Source organism: Lepidothrix coronata, unplaced genomic scaffold (assembly GCF_001604755.1).
Source record: "Lepidothrix coronata isolate B3197 unplaced genomic scaffold, Lepidothrix_coronata-1.0 Scaffold46, whole genome shotgun sequence".
Taxonomy (NCBI): domain Eukaryota; kingdom Metazoa; phylum Chordata; class Aves; order Passeriformes; family Pipridae; genus Lepidothrix; species Lepidothrix coronata.
The window spans coordinates 3,393,945-3,420,656 of record NW_016690226.1 but is presented as its reverse complement, the minus strand read 5'-3'; the positions used below and the strand labels follow the sequence as shown (position 1 = coordinate 3,420,656).

The window sequence follows — 26,712 nt, the reverse complement described above, 5'->3', positions numbered from 1 at the left end:
TCATCTCTTTGAGGGGTTTAATTTAGGTCAGTCAGTGGGCCCAGCTGTGCTGTGAGTGGATTAAGGGACACAGTAGCAAGAAAACCTTGATTTCTTCAGAAACCAAACTGAAAGATATCCAAGGGACTTTCACCAGGAGTAATAGCCCTTTTCTTTTTCCTGTGTGGTGTCATAACAGATTAATGTGATAGGCAACAGTAGTTGGTATAGGTAGGTAACAATCACAAAGGTAAGCTTTGGGTTATGTTTCCTGCAATCATTTTATTAGGTAAATACAAAATTAAAATAGAAGCGTTCCAAGGGGGGGAGTAAAAAAAAGGCAGTAAATCGTGTGTCTTGATCGCAAGGGCACCTTGCTTGTGTTTAAAAGCTTGGATTAAGTCCCTGACTGAAGCTAGCCTTGTTCTAAAACATGCATGGAGGATTGGAAAAGTGAGCTCCAGGAGTTGCTTGAATGAAGAAGACACTGTCTTGCAGGAAAAAAGCATTTGAGTAGTTATTTTCTGTCTCTTGGAACTGATCTTAGCTGTAAACTAAGGCTAACTTCACGAGGTGTACTAAACCAGTAAGAACTGTGAGATTGTAGCAATGTAACAGCATAAACTTCCTGAAGTATTTTAGGAGGAAGAAAGATTTGGACTGCTGGTAGTTTTACAGAATATGTGCAGCTGCATATTAAAAAAGTTCTTTCTGCCTCATGCAGAAGAATGGAATAGCTTTGCTAATTTGAGGAGGGCTGAAAGGTAACAGATTGGAATTATTATTTTCTTTTTAAAAATTAATAGTAAGTTTGGAAACAGTTCCTAAATAAGGAGTGAAAAATAATGCCAAATAAAATAATCTAAATTAACTTTTTCTTAAATCTGGTCAGTTTTGAGGAAACGTTTGAGGCATGTTTTGAGGAAACGATTTCATAAAATTTGGTGAATAACACCTGCAAAGATGGGTGGTAGAAAAGAAGATACTTAAACAAATTGGTTTTAAGTTTTATACCCTATGTTTCTGAACTGTAGAGGAGATTAAATTATGTTAAACTTAAATCTTCACAAAGTATCTTTTTATTTCTGGGGTTGACATTGCATTTAAATTAAAATCAGTATTTTAGGTTGACATTGTAAGTGCTATAAACTACATAAAGCTTGAGGAAACCTTGATACTAAATAAATATAAGTGTTGACTTGCTTCTCTTTACCTGTCTTTAGAATTTGGGATTTGCTACATACTCTCTGCAGAAGACATTCAGCTGAGTTAAGTGAGCGTATTTCATGAGGAAACTTAAAATACACTTGCCTCTGAGCTTATAAAGCAAAAACACGTCTTTTGCTTTAGAGAATCAGTGGAGTCTCGCTGTGAAGAAGCCATTGTCAAAGCTCTGGTGATACAACAGCTGAGGGGAAGAAATGGCGACAGTGTAACCATTATTCATTAGCCCTCAGAAGTCTCCACCTAGGCAGCATTTTTCTTTTCAATTCGCAAAGCCCATATTTTTAGCAGCTCTTAAGAAAACCACCTTCCTGGTGTTGCCAGCTCTGACTGTTTTGTGGAGTATCAAGTAAAATGCAAAGGTTTTTGTCTTTACAGTATAAGAATAGCAAAAAACAAGTTCACCGTATTCCTTACGGTACAATCTATCAGTAGAAACCCCAGAGCTGTATACAAGTGTTGTTTAACAAACTTAACCACCTCTTTTCAGTGAAACTTGAAATAAAGTAAATGGTTAATTAGATAGCCTTGTTTCTTTTTACCAATCCCACAAAAGTGCTTTGAAACTTTTGTGGAAACATTGGTTGAATGGCAAACTTTGATAAACTTGACTTGAAGTAATTCCACAGTAAAGTGAAGTTAGAATAACAGTCATTGCATTCCTATGCCCTGTCTTCTGTATGAAATGGGCTGTAGATCCCAGTGGGCTTGAAGCATATAAAGTACAGACTTTAAGTTGTTTATATTTGTGAGGCTTATACGCTTGGTGTGTCAGCAACTAGCTTGAAATGTGCAGGGAACAGCATCACTTGGAAGAAGCTTATTGGCAAAATTTAAAAAAAAGGGCAGAGGAGAAAGAAAGAAGTGGGGTCTTTGACATGTAATAAGGACTGCCCATCCTTTCTCGGGATCAGAAAATGGTTAGTAGCTGTATTAATAAGTTTCCGCATAAACTTCCACTTGTCTGTCTTCCTAAATACTATCTACAATGTATTGCTGAATCATTTAGGCATCTGCTCAGAGGAAGAAATAAGGCAGTTGGAAAATTGTGTAGATCGTGACTTTGGCAGAAAGGGATGCTGCTATGAGGAATAAGAACTTTGCTGAGGGGACACAGACTGTGGGCAGAAGAAGCCTAAATATAGGAGTATGGAGAACCCATGTCAGGAGGGAGAAGTGGGTGCTGTGACATAAGGCAGGGGGAAGATGGGGTTGTGAATGTGTTCTGGACTGTGCAGGGAGAAGCAAGTGGAGTCAGAGCAGCTGTGTCTGTTCTGGAAGAGGGTATTTTTGGGTGGATGCTTTTTACACCCTTTACCTTCACACAATTGTGCTTTATCTGAAGCCCTGCATGGTAGCTAGCCATCTAAATTCACATTAATGTTTTCTATATTAAATACATTGTAATACAGATATAGTCATTTGGTTCTCAAGTTGTATGAATTTGCAACATTAAAAAAATATGGTTGCTTGATGAATGCATTGTTCTTTCAAAAATGCTAAGTTTTCCAAAACTAAGACCTCCTTTATTTTTTTGTTCTGATTTCCAGCATATTTGCCATAGTCTGGTGATGCACAATAACAGATACATCACTCTGTCTGTATAGATGGTGCAGAAGTCAAGAAACAGGGGGTATGACTGCCACAAGATGCAATCCAGCATCTTCCTTTTTCTAAGCATGTTTGTGAGCCTTGTTGTACCAGAACTATGTCCATGTACTCTGTGCTCACATCCTCACTAAATAGAAACAGTACTTAGCATACACTAAATAAAATTGCCCCCTTGAATAGCTGTTTCACCCGATACACAAGGTATTGTCTCAATGATGGATACATGAGAGTGTAGTGTTACCAGGTAGCTGCTCCTGGCTTTTCTGGTAGCCTTAATGGGTATAAATTCTGCTGGGCTGCTTTGACACAACTGGAAAAACCCTGCTGAATCGAGGTGTGCTGACCTCAGTCTTTTAGTGTTCATGTGAACATCTCTGGTTGCTAACAGCATCAAAGATGCCTGGGCTCTAACCAGATTTTTTTTTTTATTTTTGTTTTTATAATCAGAATCTCACATCTGCTAAACTCTCCCAGCTAACCCCTTCCTCATCACCTGATACAACGAATGCAGCTAGAACAAGTGAGTAAGTACTACTGACTGTCACCAGCTGTACACAGGAGGAATAAGTTGTAGGTGCCTTGCATGGGAAACTGGCTTCCCTGGCTTTCAGAGTTGTGAATTTTCACTAACTTGGAGGACCTGAGATACCTACTGGATTAATCTTACCATGTATAAATGAAAACAAATTTGTTAGGGAATTGAGCTAATTAAGGTAATTTATAAGAGAGCGCAAGAAAGTGCTGAAGTTGCACCACTGCTTTCTCCCACAGTAAAAGACTCTTAACTCTGTCAGGTGTTTTCATAAGTTATGCAGAGGATGGTGGGTGAGCGTAGAGAAAGCAAATTCTGTGGAGGCATGTAAATATAAAGTGATGTGCTTCCATTGATGGGCTAGGGAGTGCTGAGGTGACTGTATGTAGGCTGTATGTAAAATCCAGTGGGGCAGTATAATGCTGTAACTGAGATGATTGGGTCCAGTTTTGTGATGGTGTGAACACTGTTGTGTAGGTGGAATTGAATTAGGTTCCTGAAAACTTCAGGCACTTTGAGTTCCCCAGTCTGGATCTATTTGCAGGATATTGCCTATTTGCTTTACTTTATGGTTTGCCAACATTTCCCATATCTTCACAGGAATAGAGAAAGTACTTCAAGGAGTATTAGAGTGGTAAACGGCATCAGCCCTAATGTTTCTCCTCCTGTTAATCTTTACTGAATGAGAGCACTACATCCAATTGACTTTTAGAGTGTAAAGACTTGAAAGCAGTATCTGAATGCAGTTCTATTACAATACAGGTTATTGACACACACGTACAGACAGTGTATGCACAGAGCACTTTGTGAAGTGTATATGCTTCAGCGCTTTGGGAGTTTTGGGGCTTTCTGGTTTGTAAGGAGATTATTTCTGGGGTTTGTTTTTGATGTCAGTAATGGTAGGCTCAGTTTACATTAAGAACTGCTTGGTGTTGAAAGTTATATTAAAAACCACCCCCACTTCCTTACAGTACAAACAAACAAAAATACACCCTAAAGATATGAAGCCTGTTAAAACGAGCCGATGAGCTTTCCAGGAGGAGCCAGGGAGAGGTGAAGCCACAAGGAGGCTGAGGGCCCATGGGAAGAGTTGCAAGAACAGGTTGGTTGGTGAGAGAATGAACGGAAGGGTGAAACTGAATACGGAGCTCAGCTATATCAGAAAGCAGATATTTTTTTTCCTCTTGTCATCTACAGTACACTTCATGTTACTTTCTAAAATTCATTTCTCTGGTAGATATGTATTCATTCGTCATTTACTCAATCTCATCTTTTGTTTATTTTTATAATGTTTTGTTTGTCTAAATACAGGCTACTGATGTGTTCAAGCTGACGACAAGTTAGGTGCAACTTATTAGACTGTTATGTGTAACTTTATTTCATAACTTTATTTTTAACTGAATTTTATATATCTGAGAACGTAGGGTGTCCATTTTTGCCATTTTAAGTTGTAGGTAATTCAATATCAAGTAAGTTTTCAAATTTGCTACATAAATAGCACTCTAAATTTGTAGTTAATAAAATGTCCTCGTTGTAGCTTGTATTTTGCTTAGCATTTATGCTTTATTTAGAACTGGAAATTGAAAGCATTTTCAGTTAGAAAGGGCTGATGAGAGTTCAGCTGTTCTTCTTCCCATTCAAAAAACAATCATATACTCTAATTTTCCTTCTTGTTTCCTTAAAGTGGTTTGGATTACAATTCATTTTATATTTAAAGTAATTGAGGAAATGGAAACCAGTTCATCATGAACAGGTTTCACAAAGCACCCAGATAGGTAACGTGCTTCATTTGTAATGCTCATGAAATCAGCTGCTCTAAGTCAGGGCGACGGACTTTTGTGTACGTTGTAGGACAGCCCTGTTCTTGTGGTGAAAGGCAAGGTGATGTGACAAATGTCATGTGCTAAGAATTCAGAAGAGTGCAGGAGTTGTTAATTCCTTTCATGATTTTCCTCAGGCTCTCTTCTCCAGAACCATGCCAGAGATGACAGAGAATGAGACACCTACTAAGAAGCAACATCGGTGAGTTTCTGGGGGAAAATGACTGTTTTGTAGTTTGGTAGTCTGAGATCATGTTGCACTTATGAAGTTTCCAGCTGAAAGTTTGGCAGTAAGGGTATTGACAAGAAGTTCTGAAGGTTGACTAGGGTTGATCCAAAAGTTCGGGAATTATGGCTGCAAAACTCCCTTTCTCTCTTGCCCTGTCTATGTCAAACTATTTGCAGAAGACTTGTCTCCCTGGGTCACCTGAAAAAAGAGATTCTCTGATTATTACACTGACTACTCTGATGTGTCGCCGCCCTGGTTGGAGTGCAGCCTGTGTTATTGCGGAGGCTCCTGGTAGATATTAGGGGGTAACTGTACTCACTTTGACAGAGTAACTTAGATCTCTTCCTCAGCTCCCAGTGGAATCTGGATCTTACACTCAAACCTCTGCTGGAACTCAAAATACATCTTGAGGTTGTACAGCAACTCTATGACCAAAATTGGTAACAAAGTAACTTGGCACTTATTACAACTTTTCCTGGTTTTCGTTCCTTTTAGTAGCAGGTTGATCTAATTAATATCTGATTGGTAGGGAACTGCTTCAGTCCACAGTTAAATGCAACATTCATCTTATGCTAGGTGACCATGTAGAGTATGATTTATGATTAGGAAAAGCTCAGAGAGAACACTGATTCGTCCTACAGAAAGTTTTTCGGTCTTTATGGATTTTGTGACTCTTTCTTACCCCACTAATAGAGCATTTTGTATTCTGTATTGGTAATGTGAATCAAAGGGCAGCTGGGTCTCTTCAATCCTTATATACTAAATATGTGCATATTTAGTACATATGATCATCTTAGTGGATGTCTCCAGGTCTGACCATCTGCAGTAACACTACTGTCCTGTAATCATTGTCTAAATTACTCTGGATGCCTTCTACTTTTGGTGAGTTACTTGAAATAAAAAGGATACGTGCCTCATAGTAATCACACATCATCCACATGTATCTTGCATTCTCACTTCAGATTCCTTGTTATATCTGGACTGTGCTGTGACAGTCAAAAAGGAGAACAGAAGATCCATCTCTGCTTTGGGCACACATCTAGACTGAGAATGTGCTGCTGGACAGAAATCTTCTAGAAGATTTTCTTTTTCTGGAATGTTTCTTTTTCCAGAAAATAGGTGCTTTGCTTAACTACACTTCCTGAAAGTATTTGTCTTATTTGCATGTATACAGTACTTCTGATTTATATAAGTAGGATACCCATTTGGGATTTATTGACTTCCAGCAGAGCAATCTGAAGCATTACACAGTGATTGTGACCTTCAGGTCGACATCTGAAACCAAAGACAACCCTCACATGCCCAAATTATACCTAGACAGAATTTTGAGACAGTAAAGAACAGCTGCTGAGGAACAGTATTTCTGGTTTCTCTGACAAAGGAAGCATTTTTGATACCAGAAGGTATGATGTTTGAAGATAATAGGGCTAGAAACATGAATTTGCATGGTAACATTTTCTTTCTGTTTTCTGTAATGTAAAAACATCGATCCAGTGAACGTAGAAGCAACATTTCAAACAAATACTTAACTACCTTGTTCCTCAGAAACAGAACTAAGTTTTTTAATATTTGGCTTTATTGAACACTGCCTAGTATAGCAGTTGTTGCTGAACAGAAACATAAAACCCCAGCTTTGCCTATAAATATGTACTAATAATCAAATGGAATATTATGCTGTGCCTTGTTATACTGAAATTGATTTAAGTCTGAACATGAACGAATTTTTGTTAGAAATTATTTAATATCAGTGTCTAAGAACATCATTTTGACTTCTGCTATTTTCTTGTTCACAGAGCAGACTATAATATTTAGTATTTTTGGCTGTAATGGAGATAGTAAATATTTGTTTATATGCAGATTTTTTCCCTTCTGTTTCACATCATTGTTTTCCCTTTATATTTCACAGAAAGAAAAACCGGGAGACACATAATGCAGGTAGAAACATTATACTTTGTTATTTGGTCTGGGAATAAGCGCAGATGTTTTGAACTAGTAAAACGTGTTTTCCATGGAGAAGGTTCCTCCACAGGAGGAGCTACACTTAAAAAAACACCCTGTCAAACACCTTTCAGGGTCCTTGGGTAGAATATCTGTGCAGAAGGGCTTCTTGGTTGTTTCTAGTTGGCTGTTTTCCATAGTAAAATGTTAAAGGTAGGACCATGCCTCTGGCATTCCAATGCTAGTAAATTAAGAAGTAAACAATTTCAGTTGTGTTCAATTCTAAAGGAAAATAAATGCATTGGCATTGACAGCCAACTAATATCCACCTCTCTCAAAACAGAGACGTATCTGACCTGAGAGTTTTGCAGGTTCCCTGGATTAGAAGTATTCCTGTAGCCTGTCACTAAGGCACCCACCTGGATGCTGACATCCCAGAAAATTTGTGCAAATGGGGGCTGTCTCTGTTGCAGGAGTCACATCCCTCAGGCAGCAACTAGTCAGTGTTTAGCTACAACAGCATCTTTTACGAGTATGAACAGAAAGATGGACTGGGGAGGACTCTGACAGATTTGGGCCTGGTTTATCCTAACAAACTGATCACAGTTCTTTCACTAAACAGCATTATTGTGTGTTCTTCACAAACTCAACTGGAAAAAACACTGAGTAGTTTCCATGTAAAGGCTGTGGAATATAGTGCTTGTCAGGCTGTGCTCAGGGTGTGGCCAATTTCTTAAGAATTAAGAAATAGTCTTATCAAGTTTACTTCTGAGTTTGCTGGCCTCATTCTAATTCTCAGTTCCTGATTTACTTGCCTATAGCTTTCCAAAATCTTTATTTACTGAGCTGAACTCTGCAAGATGTGGGGACCAGTTCCCTCCAGCCATATAGCTTGCTTAGTCATTAATATCTGGACAAGCTGCCATACAAGAGTATGGCAAATATCAAACAGAAGAGTAGCACTTCACAATCACTGTGATGTCTGTATGTATTAGTAAGACATATAATAACTATGTCCCAGGTATCATATGTTCAAATGTTTATACAGCTGCTGTAATTTATACAGTAGATTTCTTGCATAAGAGGCTTTGTCTTGCTGTGTTTAGTGTATTTAGGCCTGTCTCTGTCAACGCCATCAGTCTGTCCTGAAATACAAAAAAAATAATTTAATTGTTTGAGAAATGTAAACTGAAGTGACAGTCTACTGGAATAAAACTGTTTAAATTAAGTTAATATGTCCTTTGTAAAGGATCAAAATGAAATACAGTCACCTGCAGGTCACTGTGTGACAGTGACAGGTTTCTGTGCTCCACCAAGAGTAGCCCAACTGCACGAACCACAAGGTTTGTTCAGCACAATGAACATTGGTTTGAATCTTGACAAAGCCATAACAGAACCTTTTTTCTGGCTTTTTTGAGAAGAGACATCTAATAGTTTTAGTTCATGTAGAACATGAAAACATTTCAGTCAAAAAAAAAAATCTACTTGACAGTGAACTGTGTTTGGAAGAGGCTGACTATGGTGGATAGAAAACAAAGATTAATACTACCTGAAAAAAACATACCCAAAGGTAGCTACACTCCTAGACTTATAGTGTAGACACTTTATGGCACTGTTCAAGCCTTGTGAAGAGGTAAATGACTATAAACGAAGCATTTTCTGGCCTTCTTCAAACTAGGTAGAGTAACTGGTAGACCATATACCTAGAGCTTCAGCTATGATTAATGTTGGCTTCTCCATCAATATAAATTTAAAATTAATACTGAAGGCTAATAAAATCCAAGTTATTTCTCCTTTTATGCTAAACTCGACTTCAGTATTTAAGAGATATGGGTTTTTTTCCCAAACCTGAAACTAATTCTTTCCATAATCTTGGTTCACATGCTTTCTGCATGCCTAAATTTAATCAATCTGACTTGTGAAAAAAGTGGGAGGAAACTCAGTTAGAAAGCAGTACCAAAACCTGAATTTTGAGTTGCAGTAACTCTTCTTTTCCATGAAGGGGTCCAGAATGTTCCCACCTTTTAAAGATAATGCTGCTTATGTTATAGTTCTCAATTCCACTGAGCATTAATTAACTGAGGCTTACTTTAGTGGAATTTTTTCCTCTCAAGTTACTACAGGTTTCAATGTGCAATGAAAAAATGTATTTATGAGCCCTTAACATTGTACTAGTTGTGCTGCTGTTATGCTGACTTGCCCAACCAGATGACACAGTACATATTATGTTTGGTTAGTGGAGAGACATCGAAAGAAGAAGATTAATGCTGGAATAAACAGAATTGGAGAACTCATTCCCTGCTCTCCAGCACTTAAGCAGGTGAGTGTCCACCCAGAGGTGCATACAGGCTTTCCTGTAAAATGCTCAAGTGTTTCTTTGTCTGTAGAATTATAAATACATATTGGGCCATTTGTCTTATGAAGAAGGTAAAACTGTCTGAATTAATATTCTCAAAAAAATCACTAGCTATATTAAAAAACCTATTTGTAATAGAATTCCTTTTTGCAAGTGCACGGTCGTGTTAATGTAATTACACAGATTTTCAGTGTTTTATGTGGCAGTGTTGTATATGACTGCTGAAGGAACGAAACAGTATGAGATGGATGTGTGACTGGATGTGTTTCTCCTCAACTCATAAATGCAGTATTTCCTCTGTAGAAGGGGTGACAGGCTGGGCAGAAGTGGGTTAGATCAGGTCAGGGGGTTGCTGGTTACATTGTGCAACTCCTGTTTGTGAAGCCAGTTTCTACTGATGCTGTTGAATGTAGTCTGTGTGATGACTGAGTGGTGAAAGCTATGGATTAAGCAAGATCTCTTTTCAGGTCATTCTCCAATCCCTGCTCAGCCCTTTGCAGGTGATCACTTTAATGTCATAAGATGTCAATAGAATTCCATGCATGCTTATTTTTGTCATCTTTGATATAATGGGATGAAAGCAATTCAGAAACTGAAATAATAGTAGTAATTTAAGACACTGTCCTTGTGAAAGATGAAGCAAGAAAAATGGTTTGAGGTTGATGCACAGAAGCATCTTTTTCAAAGACAAAGCTATCTCCAGCAGAGACTGTTCCTACTGAACAGTAGAAGAAATTAAGGAGTGAACAAAGGCCTTGCAGGCAGAATAAGCATAGTTTCATAAAAAGATGATGGTGGAGGGGTTATTTTCTCTTCCCATATTTTCCGGTATATTACTTTCAAAATTATGCATATATCTCCCTGGGTAGTTGTTCCATGTTTGTTTCTTTCCTAATAAAATATTTACAAGACAGTATCCTGGAAATTTCATGTGATATATGCATTTATTAGTGAATACAAATTTTAGGCCGATCTGCAAGAAGTGATTGCTGGCTGTTCAGGTTCTGTGGCCATAGTATCTACCTTTGGGCATCAGAAAATGTCAGCTCCAGCACTGAAAATGTTATTTTGTAAAAACTCACAGCATTTTAGGGTCAGTGTCACTCATGAAACCTGTAGTTCATCTTAAAAAAAAAAAAAAAGAAAAAAACCGAACAAAACAAGACAAAAATAAAACCCAAACCAAAACAAAAACAAACAAAAAAGCCCCAAAACAAAACAAATCCTACCCAGCCATAAAGAGTCATTCAAGGTAGCACATTTTTAAAGTAAAGACCTTGGAGCAAATGCTGTCTCATCAGTATTGGATCTACCAATTCTAGACCTTTCTCCTAATTTTATACGTATGTTTTCTTTTAAAGAGCAAGAACATGATCCTGGATCAGGCCTTTAAGTACATAACAGAAATGAAAAGACAGAATGATGAGCTGCTATTAAATGGAGGGAACAATGAACAGGGTAAGTACAGATGCTGCTGGAGTCTCTAGAACTTCTGTCACTCACTTCCACTGTGTCTCTGTACTGACTAACAAAGCCTGGATCAACAAACGGGAATCCCAAGACATTTTGCACATACAGGAAAAATAACAGCTGCTTAGCATATCTTGAAACAAAAAGCCAACAGAATGCCCAAGTGATTGTTTTTGCATGTAGCTGTGAAATAATGAAACAATTGCATTGTGGAGTAGTTACAGAGTTTATAGGTGATGTGACATCATCTAGTAACTCCTGTCCCAGTTTATGCTACTGTAGTGACCAGAATGATTTCTGACAAACTTTGTTAGATTTTTTTCATCCAAAACGTGGACTTTCCTCTGTTTATAGAGCTTTTTTGTTTTCTTTCAAAAGCTGTAGAAGTTGTAGTGACCCATTTCCTAAAAATACAATGCATCATATAAAATCTTCTTGAACGGATATGTAAAAGTACAGTGATGAAGGTATGACAGAAATAATCTCAAAGCTAATGTTGTGGTTTGTGATTTTTTTTTTCTACCCATAGAATGGAATTCTAAATAGTTTATTTTTATCTTTTTAATATAATTAGATTTGGAAAACCTAGGTGGTTTTCTTAGTTAGGTGAGCCTTCTCCCAAGTGTGTTGCCAGTTTTTATGGATTTACACAAGTGCCTTGTATTAAATTTTGCTTACAATTTTTAGATGTAACAGAACTTAATTCTCCTGGAAAGCCATGAGATTACCAATTAAATAAAAACAGTGTTCGTCTTTGCAAAAGAGTAGGGAAAAGAAAAATATTAATGTGCTTGTCTTTCCTTCAGCAATTAAATAATTTTGTTTAGTGTTCAGTTTCATCTGAGTTAGTCCTGAAGTTTTTTCTGAGTAAGTAATGTGACATACCCTGCTGTTGGTAATGGGATAATCTGTGAAGTTCATTCACTTTCCCACTTAGTAGAGAGGCTTATCAGGATAAGAGTCTTCACTTAAATTATGTTAACCATCTGAAGAGAGCATACATTATTAACAACTTATTCAATTTATTTCAATGATTTATTTCATTACTACACAGTATTTACTCTCTAAGTCATGTGGTAACATTATTTCATTATTTGTTCTGCTGCTGATGTAATGGAGTGCTCTCACTGTTTTGTAGCTGAAGAGATAAAAAAACTCCGGAAACAGTTGGATGAACTGCAAAAAGAAAACGGGAGATACATCGAACTACTGAAAGCAAATGATATTTGCCTGTATGATGACCCTACGATCCACTGGAAAGGAAATCTCAAAAATGCAAAGGTCTCAGTTGTTATTCCCAGTGATCAGGTTCAAAAGAACATCATTGTCTATTCTAATGGGAGTCAACCCAATGGAAATAACCAAGGAGCACCTGTCCAGGGAATAACGTTTAATGTTGGTCATAATTTACAAAAGCAAACAGCCAATGTTGTGCCAGTTCAGAGAACTTGCAACATAGTGACTCCTGTGACGATTGCTGGTATTTATCCCACAGAAAATAAGCCATGGTCTCAGCCTACAGTTTCTCCGCTGGCATCTGCTCAGGCAGCTCCAGCAGGGCACATTCTTGAGCTTTCCACTCCGGAGAATGAGCAAGGTGTGCTCACCACTGCTGCTGCGAGCTCACAGAGTGCATCTCAGTCTGGGACAGAACAGGAATTACAGTGTTCTTCAAGTAATGCACCACAGAATGATCAAAATCTCCCCAAAAGTAAAAATAATGAGGAGGTCACTAAACCAACAAAGAAAACACTCCTGCAGGGAATCAGCCTTCCTTCCAGTGCCTCTGTGGAAGCCTCCCAAGTTCAACAGGTGAATGCAACTTGCTCAAATACAAACAATTCCAGTGACCTCCAGGAAAGCTGTGTCATTTCAGCCACAGACACAGCTTGTGTGCCACCTGTGAGACTGTCTACTGCAGATAGCTCTTCCTCTGTAAATGTCCTGAAAAGCACAGATGTAGTGAGCAGTGCTGGAGTGCCTGCGACTTCTGCAGCAGAAGGAGTTAATAAGGCTGTGACGGCAATAAGCACTCTGGCTGCCAGTCCCTTAGAGAACTGCTGGTCTTTTTCAGGCTCTTCAGGTGTTGGCACTTCAGACTTGAAAAACATGAGTAGCCTTACACGGATGCCTTCAACTGGAAACACGCAGACCACGTGGACCACTTTGCAGCTGGCGGGAAATACTGTCCAGCCACTAAGCCAAACGCCATCTGGTATAATGACTGCACTACTAAACGAGCCAGTTAATGGTGCTGGTACTGTGTCTTCTGCTCAGAGCAGGCCTTTGACTACCAGTATCAGTTTGAATGCTTCTCTGCCTGGGGATGGCCAGGCAGCTGAACAGATTGTGGTTACCTTGCCCTCATGCCCACCCTTACCTATGCAGCCTTTAATCAGCCAGCCACAGGTTAAAACTCAGGCTGCAGGAAATATCCTTCCATTAAATTCAGCTATGCAGGTGATTCAGATGGCTCAGCCAGTCGCGTCAGCTGTTACAGGAGCACCAGCTAACCAGAATGTCATCATTCTCCAGCCTCCAAACCCCACTCCGTGCCCTCCGATTGTGAGAGCGGAAGTTCCCAGCCAAAACGTTAGTCAGCAAATTGTAATTATACAGGCTGCTAATCAGAATCCTCTTCCTCTCCTGTCTGCTCAGCCTTCTGCTTCTGTAAGAGTTCCTGTAAACGGGCCGACTGCAGTCGCAAACTCTAGCAGCTCCATGCAAAATGCTTCTCTTCCACAGACTTTTGGAGGGAAACACCTTGTCCATATATTACCAAGACCATCTTCTTTGCCATCTTCTAGCTCTACGCAAACATTTTCAGTTACAATGTCCAGTCAACAGCATCCTCAGACTATCTCATTAAATGGGCAGCTTTTTGCATTGCAGCCTGTGATGTCCTCATCTGGAGCTTCAAATCAAGCCCCTATGCAAATTATTCAACCCACCACCAGCGAAGACCCAAATACCAATGTTGCCCTCAACACATTTGGTGCTTTAGCCAACCTCAATCAAAGCATATCGCAGATGGCTGGGCAGAGCTGCTTACACTTGTCTCTCAGCCACCCCACCAATCCCGCAACCATCAATAACCAGATTGCCACAGTTAATTGTGTGTCATTACCAACTTCTGTGGCATCTTCAGTGCCTGCAGAGGTTTCAGTACTAACCAGTGCATCCAATTCAATAAATGCTTCCCCCAAAAAGCCATCTGCTGGCTTGCCATCCAGTGCAAAATCAAAAAGGACAAACAAAAAGCCGAGTACGAAGAAACAGCAAGCAGTCAATAATAAAGTGTCTTGCCCAGCAGTTCCTTGCAAAGATGCAGGGAAGGTGGACTGTGTTCCTGTGGAAACAGTGGCAAAGCATTCAAATGGTGAAGGGCTGCTTGAAAACACTCCAGCAGTATCTCAAGCTGTAACTACGTCACAGGCAAGCGGTGTGGCAGCATCGAGTGGTGTCAGCATTTCTGACTCTCATTCCAAAGAGACTGCAAGCTCTGAACAGGCAGTGAAAATGCCCTCTGTTCCCGAGCTGAGCTCGGCAGAGGCACCTGCTTCTTCACCACTGGAGTCCGTGGTGCCAGAGCAGCTGCCACTTGTCCCATCGGCTCCCAAAGATGCTGCTCCTCGCCAGCAGGCACCTGGGCCTCAGAACCACCCACCAACTGTCTCTGCCTTGTCGGAGTCTCCCAAACCTTGTGAACCCCCCAGCACCTTAACATCCTCTTGCAGTGAAGCACAGGTGACACATTCTCAGGTTGCTGGGACATCAGCAGCACAGAGCAGCACAGCAAGTTCCAAGGCAGGAATGATTTCGGAATCTTGCAACATTGAGGAGGATTCTTCAGTGGTAATGCAAGATGCAGACTTGTTAGAAGGACAGGGTCTAACCAAAATGCTGTCTGATCTCACAAAAGAAAGAACAGCTGTGGAAAAAACCTCTTCATTTACTGTTCAGGGCGAGCATTCTAATTTTCCTATGGAAAACTCCAAATCAGCAGAATCAAATGTTGATTTGCCCGAGAAGCAGGAACTCTTGCTAATGAACTCTGAAGGTGACACTCTCTCCCAGCATCACTCATGCATCTCTGATCCAGAAGTAGTCAGTGCTTCCCTTATTGCTAGCAGGCAGGCAGACTCCCCGATGTCAACCAGCTCTGGCAGCAGTCGAGGCTTCTCAGTTGCATCTATGTTGCCAGACACCACCAGAGAAGATGTCACAAGCAGCACATCAACCAGTACCTGTAACAGCTGCACATTTTCAGAACAGACTGACATTGTAGCTCTTGCAGCCAGAGCTATTTTTGACCAGGAAAACCTTGAGAAAGGTGGAGGAGGAATACAGGTTAACACGAGGGATGCTGTCTCTAAGTCAGCTGAGGTTGCACCGCTGGAGAGAGAGCAACAGCCTTTTAAACCTCAGTCAGTGAAAGAAAACAATGCAGGGCCGTTGGAAGCGGCACCAAACAAATTTGGTGCCCACGATACAGCACCAGCAAATGTTGATAGGCAGGTTGAAAAGCCAAGCTGCTCCGTAGGAGGTGTGGAAACATCGAACCCTTCTTTGCAGATTTCCACCTCCCAGACACCAAGCATAACCAGTCTAAGCGTCAATAATCTAATACACCAGAGTCGCATTGTCCATCCCCTGGTGAGTTGCTCAAGTTTATCCCAGCCTTCAGAGCCTGCAAGTGTCCCTGCAACTGTGAGCCTCTCCCTTCCATCTAGCACGTATATCAATCAGTCTCCAGGACCCGCTATGATGAGTGAATATGCTCAGGAACAACTGAATGCCATTAGGGCAAGCACCATGCAGGCTCCCCAGCTGCAGGAGTCACACTTAAAGCATCAAAGTCATGAAGGTCGCAAAGACTCAGCCAAGCGGGCCGTTCAAGATGACCTTCTGCTTTCTACAGCAAAGAGGCAAAAGCAGTGCCAGACAGCACCCATAAGGCTTGAGGGGATGGCATTGATGAACCGGACACCAGAGAGTATTGCTGATCAAACACAGATGCTGGTCAGTCAGATTCCTCCTAATTCTTCCAATTCGGTAGTGTCAGTAAGCAATCAAGGACACGCTGATGGTCTCAATAGGTTATTTCCATCCAATAGCAATTTTGTAACACCAGCTTTGAGGCAAACTGAGGTTCAGTGTGGTTCTCAGCCATCAATTTCAGAGCAGCCGGGCCAGTCAGGGCAGCACTTGCAGCCAATTCAACACGTTCCTTCTCAAGGCATCTCTCACCTTCACAGTAATCACCCATACTTAAAGCAACAGCAGGCTGGTCAGTTAAGAGAGAGGCACCACTTGTATCAGCTGCAGCACCACGTCACTCACGGGGAAAACTCAGTTCACTCTCAACCCCACAGTGTCCACCAACAGCGAACAATCCAGCAGGAGGTGCAGATGCAAAAGAAAAGGAATCTCATCCAGGGAACACAAGCCACACAGCTTTCCCTACAGCAGAAACACCATGGAAGTGATCAAACACGGCAAAAGGGTGGTCAGCCTCATCCTCACCACCAACAAATGCAGCAGCAGATGCAGCAGCATTTCGGAGCTTCCCAGCCTGAAAAGAACTGTGAAAATCCTGCAACAAGCAGAAACCACCATAACCACCCCCAGAGCCATATTAATCAGGATATTATGCATCAGCAGCAACAAGATGTTAGCAGCAGGCAGCAAGGTTCCGCTTCTGAACATGTTTCAGGGCACAATCAGATGCAAAGACTTATGACCTCAAGGGGCTTAGAGCAGCAAATGGTGTCCCAGGCAAGCATTGTAACCAGACCATCAGATATGGCATGCACCCCTCACAGGCAGGAAAGAAACAGAGTTTCCAGCTACTCTGCTGAGGCCCTCATTGGGAAAACGCCCTCTAATTCAGAGCAGAGAATAGGAATATCTCTTCAAGGCCCTAGGGTTTCTGACCAGCTTGAAATGAGAAGTTATCTTGATGTTTCTAGAAATAAGGGGTTGGCAATTCATAATATGCAGGGCCGCTTATCTGTTGACCACACAGTTGGCTCAGATGTGCAGCGTCTTTCTGATTGCCAAACATTTAAGCCCACTGGACCCAATCAACAACCAACGGGCAATTTCGATGTTCAGGCTTCAAGAAACAGTGAAATTGGCAATTCTGTGTCATCCCTCAGGGGCATGCAGTCGCAAGCGTTCCGAATCGGTCAAAATACTGGGCCTTCCATAGAGAGACAGAAGAGACTGCCCTACCAGCCAGTACAGGGTATTCCAACGGGGAATACACTGCCATCAAGGGAAAATGAAAACACGTGCCACCAAAGTTTCATGCAGAGTTTGCTCGCCCCTCACCTTGGAGATCAAGTTAGTGGAAGCCAAAGATCAATCCCAGAGCATCAAAGGAACACACAGTGTGGCGCCTCCTCCACAATAGAGTACAACTGTCCCCCAGCGCGAGAGAGCGTCCACATCCGAAGAGACGGTGATGGCCAGAGTAGGGAAAGCTGTGACATGTCTATCGGGGCAATTAACACAAGGAACAGTTCTTTGACTATTCCTTTTTCGAGTTCTTCTTCCTCGGGAGATATTCAGGGTCGCAATACAAGCCCAAACATCTCTGTGCAGAAGTCCAATCCCATGAGGATGACGGACAGTCACGGAACTAAGAGCCACATGAATACGCCCGTTTCTAGCAACATGCATGGAGTCGTGAGGCCAACTCACCCTCACCCTGCAGTTTCTCACGGAAATGGTGAGCAAGGGCAGCCTTCTGTTCGTCAGCCAAATTCTTCAGTTACTCAGCGGTCAAGACATCCTCTGCAAGACAATGGAGGTTCTAAAATACGTCAACCTGAAAGGAATCGATCTGGAAATCAAAGACATGGAAATGTTTTTGACCCTAGTCTTCCCCATCTTCCCCTGTCCACCAGTGGCAGTATGATCCTTGGGCGCCAGCAGTCCGCAATAGAAAAAAGAGGAAGCATTGTCCGATTTATGTCTGATGGCCCTCAAGTGTCTAACGATAACGCAGCCCCTGACCAACATACTCTCCCTCAGAATTTTGGATTCCCTTTTATTCCAGAGGGTGGCATGAATCCACCAATAAATGCCAACGCCTCTTTCATCCCACCAGTCACTCAGCCTAGTGCCACTCGAACACCAGCTCTAATCCCAGTTGATCCTCAGAATACACTGCCATCCTTCTATCCACCTTACTCTCCTGCCCACCCTACCCTCTCCAATGACATTTCTATCCCTTACTTTCCCAATCAAATGTTTCCTAACCCAAGCACAGAGAAGCCAAGTAGTGGAAGTTTAAATAATCGATTTGGATCCATTTTGTCTCCTCCCAGGCCTGTTGGTTTTGCTCAGCCAAGTTTTCCTTTGCTTCCAGATATGCCGCCAATGCACATGACCAACACGTCGCACTTATCCAATTTTAACTTAACGTCTTTGTTTCCAGAAATAGCCACAGCTCTTCCTCCAGATGGTTCAGCAATGTCGCCTTTGCTTTCCATTGCAAACACATCTGCTTCAGATTCTTCCAAGCAGTCCTCAAACCGACCTGCACACAACATAAGCCATATTTTAGGTCATGACTGCAGCTCAGCTGTATGAAAACCAATAGACTGACTTCTAGTCTGATGCGTTGTTTATATATTTAAGAAGAAGAGAGTGGAGACCATTCATAGCATCACTGTTTATTTGCCTAAATGTATGTATATGGGTACTTTCTGTATTTATATACATGTTGTATTTCCACCCACCTTACTAACTCTAAAGCACCAGTGCCTAAAGCAATGCTTACTTACTAGTAAACAGTAAGGATGCAACATCAAGAGCTGTGCAAATATTGGTTGTTGATTTTCCAACAATCAAGTTTGATGTCCGATTGTTCCAAGGTAAGGGCCGCCCTCAGTAATACATGGATGTAAAGAAAGGAGTGAGAGCATCCGTACGGGAGAGAGGAAACAAGTGCTACAGGTGTCAGTTTGTTTCTGATACGTTTACCTGAAACTGCAGAGGAACTTGAAGTGGCTTGGGTTTCTCTGCTGTAAAATATCTTCAGGAGCCTCAACACGAGTCAAGTCTGTGTTAACCCAGTGTTAATTGAAAAAGGCATTTGTTGTGCAGCTTTTGTCTGTTTTAAGCTTGCCATATGCACTTGATTTAAAGCTGACTTTACCTGGTTAAAATTACTATGTGTTCACATGGTCAGCAGTTTAAAATACTGTTTTAGAAAATTCAGATCTCTTTAACCCATAACTTTCCATTTCTAAGAAGAATTTGCTTGGATCTGTTTTAACAGTGGCCTCAGTTACTGCTGAACTCAGTCAACGTTTTAACGTAACTTACGACTCTTTCTGGTGCAGTCAGCAGAGACAGCAGCTGTGTTTGTTGCTATTTCATTGTTCATTGCCGCAGGTTACCTCAGGGTGTGTTCTGTACCTTGGTTAGCACCTTCTTAATGTCCTTTTCTTTTTTCCCCCCTCTCCTTTTCTTTGGCCCATGCTCAAACACCAGCTTTCTGGTTTCTGTGAGTGACAGCCCAACAGCCCTTTGTTGTACCAGGCAGCACATGGGAGGAGGACTGAGCTTATGGCATCCCACAAAATGAGTGGGGATCCTTGGGGGGCAGTGTTCACTGGATATTGCTGACCGGATCGAGCCCGAGTTATTATCAGTACTCTGCACTTGAATGCACCTTTTATCTAAACCTGTGTGATTGTGGCTGAAGGAGGAACATGGATGTGTCGAGAGTGAAACATACCAGGAAGACATTGGGATTTGTGCACCACAAGGAAGGACAATGTGTTTGTTCATGTGTGAGATATGGAGTGAATGTGTGTGCACTGGCTGAGTCTCCAGTATTTTCACAAATTTCAGTCCCATTTCTTTTAAAGGAAAGGGAAGAGCTAGGTAAATTGTATTTATTTAATGGATCTGCACTGTGCTTTTTCTTCAAACAAGGCAGAAATATTTGTCTTTTTATGTGCTTGGAAAAAAACATTCTGCATTTGATTCTTCAAATAACATAGTAACTTCAGGTTCCCTTGTATGCAGTCCTTCCCCTACCAGCTGCAGAGTGACAAAACCTGCTCCAGGGCCTCTCCTCTGGGCAGGGTAAGCTTGAAATGCTTGTGTGTTGCCCACCAGCACATTGTCTTGCTGCTCCTGGGACCTGTCACAGGCACCTGGTGAGGGCATGGGGAGGCGCAGGCTCCCTGGGATTTTGTTTTATTATGGTTTGGGGTTTTTTTCTTTGAAAGGTGGAAAGGAAGATATTCCTCCATCTCTTAAGAACAGGACGCTCAAAGACAGACCCGAAACATTTTTCCATAGATTGACTTCCCAGATGTTGTTTTTGCTAAGCCCTTTTCCACTGGTCCAGAAAAGTAAGGAGGCTTTGACATGAAAAATAATTGGGCTTTGTCAGTAGTCTGTCCTAACAGTGTCTCTGCTCTTGTAACCTGTGGTCTGATGTTTTCCTGCAAGGTGAAGTAAAATGGTTCTGATTCTGATTGGGAATCACTTTTTAATTCAGATGGAGCTTATCTTAGGACACTAAATCTAAGTGGTGCATCAGTTCTCTGTGTTTCTTAAAAATAATAGATTGCATATTTATTTCAGTTCACGGCTTATCTCTGCCTAGGTGTAGTTACCAATGGAGTGGCAGCCACTGGGCTGTGCAGAGAGCAGGAAGGTTAGGAATGAGTCGGTCCTCAGGCTCAAGCTGACTAAGCCAACTGCAGGTCTGGGTGTTCTGTGGTGAGACCCTTGATCAAACTGATTTCCTTAATGCAGTAGCTCTCAAAGGGGCTGCCTCAGCTGGTGAAATGAGTTCCATAACAGTGAGTGGTTCCATGGTTTCTGGATGATAAATACACGGGGATCAAAGCAGCAGCCACACTGTGCGTTACATGTTTGTCTGGACTCTGAGGAGGGAAGCAAACCCGCCGTTCTTGCTCTCTTCAAATGGCATTGTGTGTGCAGTGGTGGGTTTGGCTTTCAAGACAAACTAGTGAAAAATTAAGCCCTGGCTTCTTTATATATAAAGATGCTAATCCTTCTCATTCCAAACATTCACACAGTACCACATTAGTTTTCTCTGCTGGGAAAACTACATTACTTCATATCTGTGAAAACTGGAAGGACCTTATCAACTTATACCTGTTGCAACACTTCAATGTCCACAGATCCATTTGGCTGGATAGGATTCATTCCAGAGTACTGAAGAAGCAATCAGGACATATGGCAGGACCCTACTTGATCATCTACCAAAGGTCTGGGGAGGTCCCTACTGACAGGAAGGTAGCCAACCTTATTCTAATGTGTAGAAAGGGTATGAGGGAAGAACCCAGGGAAGTACAGACTGTGAGTCTAACTGCAGTTCCTGGGAAAATTATGGAGATTATACCGGGTACTGTTGAAACGAGTTTAAAGAATAATGCAGTCATCAGGCACAGTCAGCATGGGTTCACAAAGGGAAAGTCCTATCCAGCCAATTTGATATCCTTTTATGATAAGGTCACCCGCTTAGTGGGTGAACAGAAAGTGGGGCATGGAATGTTTCTGGATTTTAGCAAGGCTTTTGATACCATCCCTCACAGCATCCATCTGGACAAGCTGTCCAGCTGTGGGATGAGCAGGTTCATGGTGTGCTGGGTGAAGAATGGGCTGAAGGGCAGAGCTCAAAGGGCTGTAGTGAATGGCGCTAGATCTGGCTGATGAACAGCCACCAGCAGTGTTCCTAAGGGCTCAGTTCCAGGGGTAGTCCTGTCCAATGTATTTATCACTGATCTGGATGTAGGAGTTGAACACACCATTGGCAGGTTTGCTGATGATACCAAACTGAGAGGAGCTGTTGACAGATGCTTTGCAGAGGGATCTGAATAGACTGGAGCCTTGGACTGTGACTAATGGGATGAAATTTAATAAGTTCAAGTGCCAGATTCTGCACATGGGACAAAGTAACACCAGGCACAAGTATAAATAGGGAGAGGAGTAGCTGGAGAGCGCCCTGCAGAGCGGGCCCTGGGGGTGCTGGTGGGCAGCAGCTCAGTGTGAGTCAGCAGTGTGTGCCCGGGCAGCCCCAAGGGAAAACCTGGCAAATCCTGGGGAGCATCAAACATGGCATCATCAGCCAGTCAGAGGGAGGGGAACATCCCACTGTGCTCAGTGCTGGTGTGGCCTCACATGGAGTGCTGGGTGCAGTTCTGAGCTTCACCATTTCAGAGGGGTGTGAAGGTCCTGGAATGAATCCAAAGGAACACAAAGCTGGTGGAAGGGCTGGCAGGTGTGTCCTGTGAGGAGCAGCTGAAGGCTCTGGGCTTGTCTGCTTTGGAGAGACAGAGACTCAGGCTCAACCTTATCACTCTGTGCAGCTCCCTGAGGAGAACAGAGGGAGGTGCTGATCCCTTCTCCCTGGGATCTATCGACAGGACACATGGGAATGACTCAAAGGGGCAACAAGGGAGGTTCAGACTGGACATCAGGAAGGGTGGTCAGACAGTGGAACAGGCTTCCTGGAGAGGTGGTCGATGTCCCAAGCCATCGCTGTTTAAGAGGCATTTGGACAATGCCCTTAACAACATGCTTTGACTTCTGGTCAGCCCTGAAGGGATCAGGCAGTTGGACTATTCTATTCTCTTATTCCTTTATGTTGATTTCACTATTAATTTTACTGGTGGTGTGTCAAGGTTAAATGCAATCCTGAGTATTCGTGATAGAATATGTCAGCTGTGGTTTTGTTTTGGTTTCTTCATGCTGTACATCATTTCTGAAGCAGTAACTGTGTCAGTAACTTTCACCCTTTTCTGTTTACAAAGATGACCAAAAATAGCACCCTTGTTCACAGGACACCTGTAGTGCAGGTAGTCGCAGCATGGGCATTCCAACCATATGAAGACTATTGCCATTTTGCAGGAACTGCACAATTTTGTGGTGTGTGGCTCAAAAGTAACTACTGTGTGACCCTTGGTCTTCTCCAGAGGATTGTACCTTGCAGTGTTGACAGGGCATGGCGATTCCTGTGTAGTCACCACACCACTTTGTCATCCTTCTCAGGGCTTTTTCTGAACCCTGCCGAGACCAGGATGGAGAAATATTTCATTCCCCTCCTTGAACATGGCAATTTCTGTTGAAGTTCAACCACATACCTGTGTGAGTCTTTTTACATGCCATAAGTGATGCTAAATGATCCTGTGGCCCTGGTGTGGGATCAGGAAGACTACTGTGAAGAGAAAGGTAGGCAGACCACTCACTGAGAGCTTTGTATGAACACATTCGTCCAAATTCTGGTATTTGCGCTGCAGACTGGCTTTTAGATAACTTTATTAAAGAAAGATTGGCTCTGTTGTGCAGTCTTTTGGTCTAATTGCCTGTCCAAGATGGGCTTTGAATGCTGAATCTGACCTGGTCCGCTGGTTTGAGATCAGCCTGTGCATTTCAGCTTCTCACATGCTCATTCTCTTTTGCCTTCAGGAAGAACAGTGGAGGGACTGGATATTTCACATCAAAAGAGAGGGAATTAGATGTTAAGTAATTTCTGTTAAATTTTAATTATTAAATTGCTTTGGGTTTTTTCCTTGTCACCATAAATTAATCCCACCTGCCATTCCATATCAACCAGCCTTCTTGCACTTAGTTGTGAAGGTCAGTTTGTGCCACTGACAGGTCAGTGGCTCAGTTCCTCTCGCAGGGCTCTGCTCTCGGGAAGAGGAGCGATTGCAACATCTTTACCATGGAGTGGAAACAATTGCTTCTTTATTTTTCCTTTCTCCTACCCTTGAACCTGTTGTGTTTAGCTATCGGGTTGATAACGCTCGTTTTACCTCAATCTGTGCCTGGGAGAGTAGTTTGAAAAAGGAGCTTCTGTAAGTTTTGCAGATTGAATGATTTTGTTTTACTTGTTATAACAATTTGATAAGCAAATACATGTTCTTCAGCAAACATCTATGACAACAGTTATTTACCTTTTTCTCCTAAGAATTACCTGTTCCCTTGGTTTTCAAGATATATTTGTAAAAGACTATACTTGGAAAAGTTGCAATTTGTTAGCCTGAGAATGCCATTTTCTCTTCCATAATATGTTTTTGAAGGTTACTTATATTAAGACGGGGTTTTTGTTTTGGCTTTGAAGGAAGGAAAAATACTCAGTATTGCTTAATTTAGCAAAATAAGCAGTGGAAGGGAAAGGTTGGGCACTACCTCTGGGGTGAGACTGCCACAGCTGACAAGCATTGTGTGGCTGTGGCTTTCAGCTTGGCCTAAATGACTTCAACAAATAGTACTGGGCTGGATTGCATGTATGTCAGTGTAGTCCATGATCAATCCCTTACGCAGCCTAGGAATAAGAACAGAGACCGGCTAAGTTGAAAGCAGGCAATAAAATAGTATTAATACTGCATTAATATTTATACACCTTTTCATTAAGAGAAAAGACCTCATTTAAGAACAGCTAAGGGAAATGAGAACTGAAGTGATTTGAGCTGGTGGCCGAGCCGTACTGGAATGGGTTTTCCAGCTCCTGCTCCCAGCTCCAGTCACTATGCTGCTGCCCAGGTGGAAGAGCACCTCTCTGAAAAAAAGTAAATACTGTGCTAGTCCAGAGCCTCCTGAATTTTGCACAGATTTCCTACTGCACTTTAAAGCTGCGCTGGTGCTGCTGTGGTTGGTGACTGTAGTGCTGTTGCAGAAAACAGATTGTGTGGCAGGGCAACGGTAGAGGGCATTGCTGGAGAAAATGGGCCATTTAATTACTTCCGGTCTCCTGTTGTCTTTTTACGTTATTCTGAGGTACTTGTGCAGCCCTGGCTCAAGGACTCCGTCACATACTCATGCTGTTTCTGGATGACTGAGTGTAGTCAGCTGTGCTAAGAGCTTTTGCCATTCCCCTAATAAGTTTCATGCTCATCACTTTAATAATGATCCCACTTTAACTGGCAAGACAGAATAGCATTGAGTCTATTTATAACAAATCAGTCAAATTTGGGTTGTTTTCTGATACAGTGCTATAAGGAGCTCCACTCTTTATCATCACCTGGCCTGTTATTGTCCACCACTGGTCCTTTCTCCCACTGCCATGATCCAGCATGGGTAGCAGTCTCATGGACAAGAGTGCCAGTGCAGAGACAGGTTTGCGTGTGAAGGTGTTTTCAACTTCTACTGCCTCTGCAATACCAAGTAAATCTAAAACCTCAGAGCACCAACACTTTATTGCCACTAGTTACACTGAGAGCAAGTTACTCTATGAACTGGTGAAAGATGCAGTGGAGTTTTTTGGTCATGACAATACAAATTCATATTCTCTCTGCGAACAAACTCTGCTTAGTTACACAAAAGCCATTTATTACATACTGATACCAGTTTTTATGAGATAAATTAAAAAAAAGGCATTTCTTTCTGCCACACCAAAATTATCTTTACAAGCAGGTTTCCAAGTTTGCAATATGTGCTGCTGTTCCAGCAATCACAAGTGTGAAACAGTGGAGCTCATGGTGGGTTGGGCCCTGTTCCTGCCTGCTCACTGTGAGAAGGGAAGCAAATACGGATTTTGCCACAGGAGATTAATCAAAGATGCTGTTGCCCTCCACAGTGTAAATTATTTATATTCAGTCCAGAGTTTTCTGCTGTGCTTCTGTTTTATACAGCTGTAAATGACTTGGATACAGTCCCAGTGGAAAGTCCTTACTATTTTGTAATGGAAAAAAGGAACTCTGCAGTAGAAATCTATAATGAATGAACAGGAACATCATCTTCCAATTGTAAATAAGATCTTGCTCTGTTTATTTTGACATCTTTTTACAAATGTGTTACATTCAGGTGTAAATATCCCAAACCATGATCTTGTTCAGAGTTCTGAGATTTCTATTGTTAAATGTAATACTTTGTTTAATAGTTGTAATAATTATTTGTATAGATATGAACATAATAGTATTTTATTAAAAAAAAGAGAAAAACTCTTTGGATACTGTGTTCTTGTTGATACAGTTTCTTTCCACATGGAAAGTCATGCCATTCACTCTTCAAGAGAGGCAAAAATAACAGTTTTGGGAATTTACAGTTACAGTTTTCCAGTGATGTATGTTCTCTGCATAGACCAGAGTTATGCACTGCATTATTTGGAGATATAAAACTACACAATTCAGAAGAAACATACTGATAATGAAGTATCAAAATAGTGCATGGCAGGTGCTGTCCTTGCCCAGGTGACAGTGCTTACTGAGTTGAGATACAACTTTGGTTTTATATAATGCTTCTCATCACAGCCTGCTGCATTGTTTTTGAAGTGCTCTAAGACAGTACTTTTGTCACAGTTTGAAGCTAAAGGATGTGGTTTGTATGAGAGCAGTACAGAGATGTTGCAAGGTAAAGTAAAGGCATTTTCGGGAGGCTGCAACAGAAGTTGACAGAAATACTATGAAACAATTGTCTTCAGGGGCTCCAGAAAAATTTGCTTGTAAAGATCAAAATTCTCACAGACACGGAAGATGCCTGTATGAAAGGCCTTAGGGGTTTTTTTTAATTAAAGTTTAGTATTAAAACAGAGGACCTTCTATTTTGCTAC

At 41.7% G+C, this 26,712-nt stretch overlaps 1 protein-coding gene across 5 annotated transcripts in view; it reads left to right on the top strand.

Moving 5' to 3' along the window:
• USF3 (upstream transcription factor family member 3) overlaps positions 1–26,105 on the top strand; it is a 35,731-nt gene extending 9,626 nt beyond the window's left edge. The window contains exons 1-7 of one of the 5 annotated variants that reach the window (XM_017814796.1): positions 3,273–3,334; positions 4,318–4,448; positions 5,304–5,368; positions 7,302–7,330; positions 9,571–9,653; positions 11,051–11,147; positions 12,298–26,105. In XM_017814796.1, coding sequence (XP_017670285.1) covers positions 5,322–5,368; positions 7,302–7,330; positions 9,571–9,653; positions 11,051–11,147; positions 12,298–18,761 — 6,720 coding nt within the window. In that variant the 5' untranslated portion in view covers positions 3,273–3,334; positions 4,318–4,448; positions 5,304–5,321 and the 3' untranslated portion in view covers positions 18,762–26,105. Of the gene's footprint in view, positions 1–3,261; positions 3,339–4,317; positions 4,449–5,303; positions 5,369–7,301; positions 7,331–9,570; positions 9,654–11,050; positions 11,148–12,297 lie in introns of those variants that run through there. The other 4 variants (XR_001874733.1, XM_017814795.1, XM_017814797.1 and 1 more) reach the window with 4 other exon arrangements.
• Positions 26,106–26,712: the final 607 nt, after the last annotated feature.